Genomic DNA, 10567 nt, shown 5'->3' with positions numbered 1-10567 from the left:
TCATATTTTCACATAAATGACATTTTGGAAAACGATTGCATTGCAACGCAGTTTGTGCAAGTCCAGAACAGAGACGAGACGAGACGAGACGAGTTGCTTGCAATAAGACAAAAAACGGCCGGTTGCCGATCGCGTGAGTTCCAGGGGAAGCTCCTTAAGTTCGGCCGTCCTACACACACGTGACTGACCGCTCGCTCCTACCGACAGGAGGAGGAGGGTCGTGTTATTCCTACACTTTCAGTCTTTGAGGAGACATGAAAAACAGCGCATACTGCAGGACCGGTATAACGAAAAAATATTAGCGGTTTTGAAACCGTGAAATTTTCAAATTCAAACCGGTAATCGGCCCATGCCTATCTGTGAGCGACAAAAGTATGTTAATCTCTAGGATTAGCTGTTAATTTGAAGGTGAAATTAAAGAAGAAAGCCACTGCTCTCCAAAAAGAACACTGCTGCCCATCTGCAGTTTGCTAAAGATCATGCGGACAAGCCAGAGGAATACTGGAGAAATATTTTGTGGATGGATGAGACCAAAATAGAACATTTTGGTTTAAATGAGCAGCATTATGTTTGGAGAAAGAAAACACTCCATTCCAGCATAAGAACCTTATCCCAGCTGTGAAACGTGGTGGTAGTATCATGATTTGGGCCTGTTTTGCTTCATCTGGGCCAGAACAGCTTGCCATCATTGATGGAACAATGAATTCTGAATTATACCAGCAAATTCTGAAGGAAAATGTCAGGACATCTGTCCGAGAACTGAGTCTCAAGAGAAAGTGGGTCATGCAGCAAGACATCGACCCCAATCACACAAGTCGTTCTACCAAAGAATGGTTAAAGAAGAACAAAGTTAATGGTTTGAAATGGCCAAGTCAAATTCCGGACCTTAATCCAATTGAAATTTTGTGGAAGGACCTGAAGCAAGCAGTTCATAGGAGGAACATCACATCACAACATCACAGCGTTGAAGTGGTTCTGTACTGAGGAATGGGCTAAAATTCCTACAAGCCATTGTGCAGGACTGATCAGCAGTTACAAGAAAGGTTACTTGCAGTTATTGCTGCAAAAGGGGGTCACACCAGATACTGAAAGCAAAGATTCACATACTTTTGCCACAAATATTTAACACCGGATCATTTTTCTCAATAAATAAATGACAAAGTATATATTTTTGTCTCCTTTGTTTGATTGGATTCTCTTTGTCTACTTTCAGGATTTGTGTGAAAATCTAATTATGTTTTGGGTCATACTTATGCAGAAATATAGAAAATTCTAAAGGGTTAACAAACGTTCATGCAGCACTGTATGTGCGTGTGTGTGCTGCTTGAACGTTTGTGAACCCTTTAGAATTTTCTATATTTCTGCATAAATATGACCCAAAACATAATTAGATTTTATAAAAGCATCTGTATTTGACTGTAATTTGGGTTGCCAAAAATCTGTGCTCATATTCAGTGACTAAACTGATAAAGCCACTTCAGTTTTTTATTGTTTTCTTAATGATAAAATAGGACATTGCGGTGCACGTTAGATGCACAACAGAACAGAAGCAGTGGAGCGTGTAACACAAGGACAGAGTTGGTGTGAAACAACTTCCATTCCTAATGGGAAGTTCTTGGTCTTTCATTGAGGGAGCACCAAAAGGTCATTAGGGTGGTGTCAATCTGTGACAAACCATAAAAATTAACTCACTTCACAGAAGTTCACCACAGAGAAATTTTACAATCTTTGCCTTGAACGTGGGAATGCGCCCTTTCTTGCTGAATGCAGCATTATGTGAAATAGCTGGCAAATTTTTGACTGTTTCTGTTCATGTGCTATGTGCTGAATAAACCAGTGTGGATGTGATTGCTGTAAGGCCTCAGCTGTTGACTGACCATGTAGACATGTACAGATTGCGATTGTAAGCACAGATTGAGGGATGGCTAGGATTCGTGTCATGCACTGTGAAAGCCTCTTGGCTTGTCACACTTTTTTTTTTTTTGATGATATCATTCCTGCTTTCTGAGATTAGACATTCACAGATCTGGAAATGAATGGTAACCTAAGGAACATGAATGAGTATTTATAAGTGATTTGGTATGCTGGTTTAGACTGTTGAATAATTTTCCCTTTTGTATAACAAATCTTTTTTTATATAATAAATTGCTGTTCTAAATTGAGTGAACTTAATATCCATTTCACGATTCTTAGGATGAAGTCCTAAGGCTTCTTTTTGTAATGTAGGACAAGAATACCATGACTTTTTTCCTCTGAGAGAGTGCCCCCCTAAGGCAGCACCATAATCTTATTAGTCTTTCAAGCATTGACAAAAATAATTTTATAAAGAATTATGGAAATTAGACAAATACAGTATGAAGAAAATAGCAACACTCAATTGTAAAGCATTTATTTAAACATATTTGCTGAGATTTCAGTTGACAGCACTTCATTCACATTACCTCCAACAGGAAGTCATCTGTTCCATGGCTTGACTACACAAAATGCAGGCTGTCAGGTCGTGTTGATGTACTGATGTAATAAAACATTGCTTGCACTAGCAGTGTAAGTAATCCAGTATCAGAGATGATGCTAAGCCTTTCCACATCACATACTACCTGCCAGAGAGCCGGACAGCTTCGGTAGAGATGTAATATTTGGTTTTAAAGGGGTCATATGATGCTTTTTTAAAGATCATTATTTTGTGTATTTGGTGTAACAGAATATGTTGACATGCTTTAATGTTAAAAAAACACATTATTTTTCAAATACTGTACATTATTGTAGGTCCTCTATGCCCCGCCTCTCTCAAACGCTTCGTTTTCTACAAAGTCCCTCCTTCCGACAAGTGCAGTCTGCTCTGATTGGCCAGCTGACCCAGTGCATTGTGATTGGCCGAACACCGCAAGCACTTGTCGGAAATGTAACACCCCTTACCATAATCGCGAGCTTCATCTTTCAAAATAAATGTAAAGACAGAGCCCGAAAGGGGAACAGAGTCGCGTGACAGACACAGTGATGAAGCTGGTATGTGTTTGTGATGTGACCCCCTCTCTCTCTCTCTCTCTCTCTCTCGCGCTCTCAATTCAATTCAGTTCAATTGAGCTTTATTGGCATGACTTGCACAGTATTGCCAAAGCATTGTCCATTACATGAATAAACAATTATATAATACATAAACAAAACAACAATAGATATGTAAAATAATTAAGTAAATAAGTACGTGTACTTTCTTTTTTCTTTTTTTTTTTTTCCACAAACAAGAAAGATATTAAAGACATTGTTTAAAAAAAATAAAAATTATAAATAAATTGCACAACAGTACATGTAAGAAATGTTCCTGCTTCAGTTTTGTCCACTGGCTGACAGTCTTAGTTTGTGACAGGCTGATACATATCTTGCTGCTGTTGGGATCATTTTGGAATCTTCCCCTAAAATGTCACTTAATTTTTCTGTATTTGGTAATGCCATAAAATGTGGTTTAATTTTTTGGAATTTGGGGAAATATGCAGCTCTAATATAATGTAATGCCAAATAAAGTGCTTTTGCTTTCGCCTAGAAACACACAGCTTCTCCCTGACATGGCTGCATCAACACTAACTGCGGTTACTGAACCCACGCCTTCTTTCTTTGCGTGCACATTTGGGCAGCATTATGCAAATATTTCCACATAGTGAGGTAGATATGTGGGGGCGTGTTAGAATGAGCCGTTTTAGGGGGGCGTGGCAGAGTCTTAACTTTGATAAAGAATATCTCTTTGGTTTTGAGACTTTAGTCTTTGCAACTTCAGGGATCTTATCTATGCACAATCAGCTTGTAACACTCCAAAGAGAAAGGAAAACTTGAAATCGCATCATATGACCCCTTTAATGGAAGTTGCTTGAAGTGTGTGATGTGTCCTAAGGTCAGAAGTCACCTGGAATAAAATTGGAACACATACAGTGTAAAAAAAAAGCACTTTTTCACCACTTTGTATGGTGTTGTGTTCAGCATATTGTGCTGCTGAAATTAAATAACGGAACATAAGCATCTGACGACCCTTCTGTGACTCCTACATAATGAAGCTCAGAGGTAAACATTCATATAAGTCTGAGAAAAGCACTATGGGTTGTTTAAGGTGTGTCCTTCTAATAACTTAATCATCCCCTTACGCTCCTCTAGTAATGCTGTCTACAATCTGGCCTCCAGTTACAATCTGTGACATCACTCCTTTCCATCTATGGCCATTGCTTCCTCACCTGTTCTTGTTTCATTCGTGGTTAAGATTATTTTTATCACTCCATGGTGGCTTTTCTTCCTAAGTTCCCAGATGATTAAGCATGAGTTGAATTGAGTGTTTATAAATGTTATTCCCACCAGACAGGGATGATCATATTGGGCTGCCTATTTTGTCTCAGCCTTTTGCTCTTTTTTTTTTCTTTTTTTTTAGCCGAGCAAACTGTGTCAAAGGGATAGTTCAAAAAGTCATTGTGTTCCAAACCTGTATTACTTTCTTCTCTCAAACAAGAAGAGGCTTCTTCAGAAGTATAATGAAATTAGTTTAAATGACTACTACGCTGCACTATATTTCATATTCTGAAGTTGTATTATAACTTTGTGTAACGAACAGTCATTAAATCTTGATTTACCAAATTTAAGTAGTTTAAGTCATTCTTTTTTAACAAAATGTTCACTCCAGTGAGAAGTTTTGACACAATTGTCATTTATGGGAGAACTATCTCTTTACATCTGGTGATAGATTATATTTAATGACCAGAGATGGTAGACAGCAAATATTTTTTTTCTAGTACATTAAAATCTCAAGAAAATGACAAGAAAAAAAAAAAAATGTAACTAACTAAATTTTCTTCCTAAGTTCCCAGATGATTAAGCATGAGTTGAATTGAGTGTTTATAAATGTTATTCCCACCAGACAGGGATGATCATATTGGGCTGCCTATTTTGTCTCAGCCTTTTGCTCTTTTTTTTTTCTTTTTTTTTAGCCGAGCAAACTGTGTCAAAGGGATAGTTCAAAAAGTCATTGTGTTCCAAACCTGTATTACTTTCTTCTCTCAAACAAGAAGAGGCTTCTTCAGAAGTATAATGAAATTAGTTTAAATGACTACTACGCTGCACTATATTTCATATTCTGAAGTTGTATTATAACTTTGTGTAACGAACAGTCATTAAATCTTGATTTACCAAATTTAAGTAGTTTAAGTCATTCTTTTTTAACAAAATGTTCACTCCAGTGAGAAGTTTTGACACAATTGTCATTTATGGGAGAACTATCTCTTTACATCTGGTGATAGATTATATTTAATGACCAGAGATGGTAGCAAATATTTTTTTTCTAGTACATTAAAATCTCAAGAAAATGACAAGAAAAAAAAAAAATGTAACTAACTAAATAAGCATAACAAAAAAGATAACCTTTCAATACATCTCCATGTACAAATAAAATATTACCTTCCTTAACTAGTGTCTACAAAGTTTATACAAGAGGAGTCATCATGGTTTTCTAAGAAGTCGTAAAAACTTTCCAAATTGTCCAAAAAATGTCTAGTTTTAAAATACGTAATCTTTTCTCTAGAAGACAAAATGGTCATCCCATTCATCGCATTATTACAGTTGTTAATGCATCAGGATATGTGCATATTTTATCTGACAACTGTAATTCAATGCTAATCAGTGTTAGGATCAATTGTATAATGGAATAAAAGCAAATAAAAGACCTTCAAAACAGATGATCTATGAAGATAGTGCTGTTGATGAGTGAGTGGTCTGTCCCGTCATGTGCTCCGGTACTCCAGGTAAAATGTTTTCCATTGTGCTTGCGTTTCCAGTGTTCTTCCATCAATGGTTAACTAAACTGCTTACTCTTGACTGTTCGATAAGACTTTCAGGAGGGAATGTTATTGTTTATGTATTGGCAGTATACTAGGGACTCATTTATTAATGACAGAGCTGTCAAATCTGATTTATGAGCTTCATAATTAACATGTTGATAGATTTCTGTCACAGTTAAAGAGTAATAAATAGTTACATTATTGAAAGTAATGAACATATAGAAGTACTTTATATATGCTTGAGTGATTGTGAAATGATACTTTTAGCTGTTAAAATTCACAGTGGTGACCTTGGAGACACCAGTTGAAGTTGCTTAACAATTCATGGTTATGTGAGCAGGGTGTACTAATTATCTTTGGCTTGTAAATGTCACATTTGGCATGGCCTCAAAGTCTGAGCTGCAGATGCCGCTGCCTTTGAAGTTGGCCTTCATTTTATCACTGGTAGGAACATCAGCCCGTATAAATAAAATTAATTTAACAGTTCTTTATACTGGTTACCACTGGTTCCTCCGAGTTAAGAGCAAAAGAATGTAGGAGCCATAGTGGGCCCTTGCTGAACCTTAGAATGAACAATTCCACATGCAGCCACCAATCTTTGTAATTTTCATTAGCTGGACAGTTGCAGTTGTTGGATTCATCACATCTCACCTCATGAAAGTCTTGGCACAGAATGCCAACCGGGCAGTATGTTTAATGAGGTCATGTGCTGGAGCTTGATTTGTGCACTTTTGTTCATTTGTTTCTTCTTCCTTACCGAGCTTCATTAAAATCCCATCCTGCATGTGTCCAGCTGAAGAACAAGTTCATGAAGAAGCTGCCCAGAGATGCTGAAGCTTCCAATGTTCTCGTTGGAGAAGTGGACTTCCTGGACTCTCCTTTTGTGGCCTTTGTGAGGCTGCAGCAAGCTGTCATGTTAGGGGCACTGACTGAAGTGCCTGTGCCCACCAGGTATGCCCTGCTTTCATCCCACAGGGCCAGCGAGGAAAGTAAACATAGTGGCAGAGAGGTGTTCTGGTCAAAAATAGGCTTTTATTAAACCAATAGAAAATATGTGTGTTTAACTTTAGGTGTGCTAATATTTTTTATCATCTTCTCCAGATTTCTGTTCATTCTTCTTGGACCCAAAGGCAAAGCCAAGTCATACCATGAAATTGGTAGAGCAATCGCTACCCTGATGTCTGATGAGGTAGGTAAATGCTAATTTTAGCTAACTGTCTGTCCTATATCACTTCAAAATTTTGATTCGTTCACACAGCAGAACCAGTGTTATTTTAGTTGTATTTATTTATTTTTTATATTTCCGTTTAGCTTTGATTTGATTTTATTTCTGTTAGCACTTGTAGCATTTTCAAACATTTCATTTCATTTCGTTTTTTTTTTTTTTTTTAGTTTTTCATTTAGTATTTATATTTTATTTTAGGTTTATTTTAATTAATTAAACTTTTTTTTTTATAGTTTTAGTTTTAGCTAACAATATCAACACTGAACAGAACTGACTCTCTTCATTTCAGGACATATTTTGGGAGATTTGTACACAGGTGGTAGACGATACTTATGGCTATCACCATAATAAAGAATGGGCTTGTCTTTAGTTATTCAATCCTAAAAGCAGTATTCAAGTATTCAATCCAACTCGATCAGGTCAATTCAATAGTCACACCTAACTGTAAATGCAGTTATGTTCTTTTATGATTTTATACAATGAAAAAAAAAGGTTTGTGCTTGGATTAGTCATATGTGGAGAGAGTTGGCCAGTAATCACCGTACTCTTATCAAGGTCTTCCATGAAATTGCGTACAAAGCCAAGGACAGACAAGATATCCTCGCTGGCATTGACGAGTTCTTGGATGAGGTCATTGTCCTTCCTCCTGGAGAATGGGACCCTGCCATTAGGATAGAGCCTCCAAAATCCCTGCCATCCTCAGATAAAAGGTAATGATGTAGAGAGCCCATATCAGCCTGTCACTCTTTCTTTTGCTGAAGCCCCACTCATATCCCACATCAAAGTCTATCAGTGTTTCCGTTTTGAAATGACTCAAACAATGGTGAGATAGCTTTTCTGAGGCTGTCCCTTTTTGTCAGATATATAGTTTGTCAGTTGTTTAAAGGGTAATTTCAATGCAAGTGGTACAAATCAAATCGTATTGTTACAAATGACAGAAGTCAGTAAAATGGGTGTACAGGTCCTTTTTCATTTTAGTAGCCAAACTCTTTAAGCCACATACAGTGTATTACATAATGTATGTCGCACATGGTCTGGAAGTCGTTTCAAAGGACAGTTGGCCAGGCCATCCATTCATTCATTCAGTTTGGAGGAGCAGAGCAGCAGTTAATTAGATGAAGTACGTCACCTCTCTTTGGCTTCAGGTGAAGTGACAGCAGGCTGCCTCATCATCTTGCCATGTCAGTCTGTACCAGCCCGTATTAGCCATAAAACAGAGAAGTGTGCCCGCAGCAGTCTGTCACACCAGCATAGCACACAGTGTACACAACACACTACACACAGTAGACCTCATGCATTCATTCATGGGTTGTTGAATATAAACAACAGACTGAACTGGTTCAGCTATCTGTCTGTCTGTCTATATCTATCTATCTAAAGTCTGTCATGTATTGTTTTTGTTTTATCTATTTTTAAATCTTTTTTCTATCTATCCATATCTATCTATCTGTTTGTCTGTCTATCTTATCATTTTATTTGTCAATCCACCATTTTATCTATCGCCAAGTCGTTCTATCTCTCTGTCTGTCTTTTTATCTGTTGTTTTATCATTTTATCTATTGTTTGATAATTTTATCTGATTGTCTATTATCATATAGTTCTATCCATTGTTCCTTGTTTTTTTTCTTAATGATGATATACCATATGGATGATTGAATGAGTAACATATTAATATATTATGTGAGCTACAGTACCAGTGTATGAGCTTGCGGGGATTTTTTATTGATTTATTTCTTTATTTTGTCACTTTATTTTACTTTCTCTGTTCTTTCTTTCCTCCCTTATAATGGTAATTTTAGGGCATTAATAACATCAAGTGTCTTGTTCATTTGTTGGTTATCTTGTCCAGAAAGAACATGTATGCTGGAGGGGACAGCACACAGATGAATGGAGACAACCCTCACAGCGGTGGACATGGGGGCGGGGGGCACGCAGTAGGCGATGAGCTGAAGAAGACGGGGAAGTGAGTTAATGTTTGTATAAATTCTTCTGGAGGAACAGATTATGCTGAACCTCTGAACATCATGATTTAGTTCAGATGAAGGTTTGTTTGACTCTTCAAAATGACTAGAATTATCTTAATATTAAACAAACATTGAAGTCAGCATGTGCTCTGTTTACGGAGTACTGACTGTTATCATTAGATTTGATTTTTTTTTACTAGTACAGTGCAGTCCCACTGTTGGTTTTAGAAACACCTTGACCTTTGGCAAAGAACTGCGTATGTGTAGTATTTTGCACTAAATAGATGTTACCAATTAATAATACCAGTAAACCATGCTACTGTTTAAAATATTACTTTTAAATATTTCTAATAAATTAATAATAGTTAATAAAAATTCAAATAAATTTATTTTTTTTTAGTATTTGGTATATCCCTCTTTTGCTTTCATTACTGGCTCAGAAATAGTATATAATAATAATTCTTGTTCATTGTTCATCATAATATTTAATTTTCAAAATCCTACCATTTTTGTGATTATTGCATGTTTATTTATTTTAATAATAATAATAATACATTTTATTTAAAGGCGCCTTTCAGAGCACTCAAGGACACCGTACAATTGAGTGATAATCATAAAATCAAGACAACAATACAACAAACAACAGCACATCTAAATGCCCTAGACCCCATAGTGGCTAAACGAATAGAAGGTACAACAAGGGAAACAGATGAAGAAGATCTGAGAGTACGCTTCGGGATGTAAATATGAAGCAAATCAGAGAGATATTGTGGTGCAAGATTATGAAGAGCTTTAAAAGTGAGAAGTAGAATCTTATACTCTACTCGATATTTAACAGGAAGCCAGTGAAGATGGTAGAGAACTGGAGTGATATGCTCGATGGAGGAGGTTCTAGTAATTATACGGGCAGCTGAATTCTGGACCAATTGAAGTTTGTGAAGGAGTTTGTAAGGTAGCCCAAAGAGAAGAGAGTTACAATAATCAATGCGCGAGGTAACTAGAGCATGTACAAGAATAGCTGTGGAATTTGGTGTGAGAAATGGACGAAGGCGGCTGATGTTCCGTAAATGGAGATACGCAGACCGAGTAATATTGTTCACATGCTTTTCAAAAGATAAAGTACTATCGAGGATGACACCCAGACTTTTAACCTGAGTAGATGGGGAGATTATAGAGTTATCAACAGAAAGTGAAAAACTGTTGGATTTTGACAAATTAGATTTGGTACCAACAAGGAGAACTTCTGTTTTGTCAGTATTCAACTTGAGAAAATTACGCGAAAACCAGGATTTAATCTCTTCTAAGCAGCCCAAAAGAGAGGAAGAAAGAAGGGTAGAATTTGGCTTAGAAGACAAATAAAGCTGTGTGTCGTCAGCACAGCAATGAAAATTGATTCCATATTTCCTAAAAATGTAACCAAGGGGTAGTAAATAAATAATAAATAAAAGAGGGCCCAAAACAGAGCCTTGAGGAACACCAGCTGTAACAGGTGAGACATATGATCTGAAATTTTTAAGTTGAACAAATTGTGTGCGCCCAGAGAGATAAGATCTGAACCAACTAAGAGGGAC

The 10567-nt window shown here is 36.8% G+C and overlaps 1 protein-coding gene across 10 annotated transcripts in view; it reads left to right on the top strand.

Annotated features, from left to right (window-relative positions):
- LOC107700079 (electrogenic sodium bicarbonate cotransporter 1) overlaps positions 1 to 10567 on the top strand; it is an 82027-nt gene that overhangs the window by 46993 nt on the left and 24467 nt on the right. For all 10 annotated transcript variants that reach the window (XM_016501601.1, XM_016501598.1, XM_016501600.1 and 7 more), the window contains 4 exons: positions 6601 to 6758; positions 6909 to 6996; positions 7588 to 7742; positions 8882 to 8995. In XM_016501601.1, the coding sequence (XP_016357087.1) occupies positions 6601 to 6758; positions 6909 to 6996; positions 7588 to 7742; positions 8882 to 8995 (515 nt within the window). The remainder of the gene's footprint in view (positions 1 to 6600; positions 6759 to 6908; positions 6997 to 7587; positions 7743 to 8881; positions 8996 to 10567) is intronic.

This window comes from Sinocyclocheilus anshuiensis, unplaced genomic scaffold (assembly GCF_001515605.1).
Source record: "Sinocyclocheilus anshuiensis isolate Anshui unplaced genomic scaffold, SAMN03320099.WGS_v1.1 scaffold983, whole genome shotgun sequence".
Lineage (NCBI taxonomy): Eukaryota > Metazoa > Chordata > Actinopteri > Cypriniformes > Cyprinidae > Sinocyclocheilus > Sinocyclocheilus anshuiensis.
This window is presented reverse-complemented; position numbering and strand designations above follow the sequence as displayed.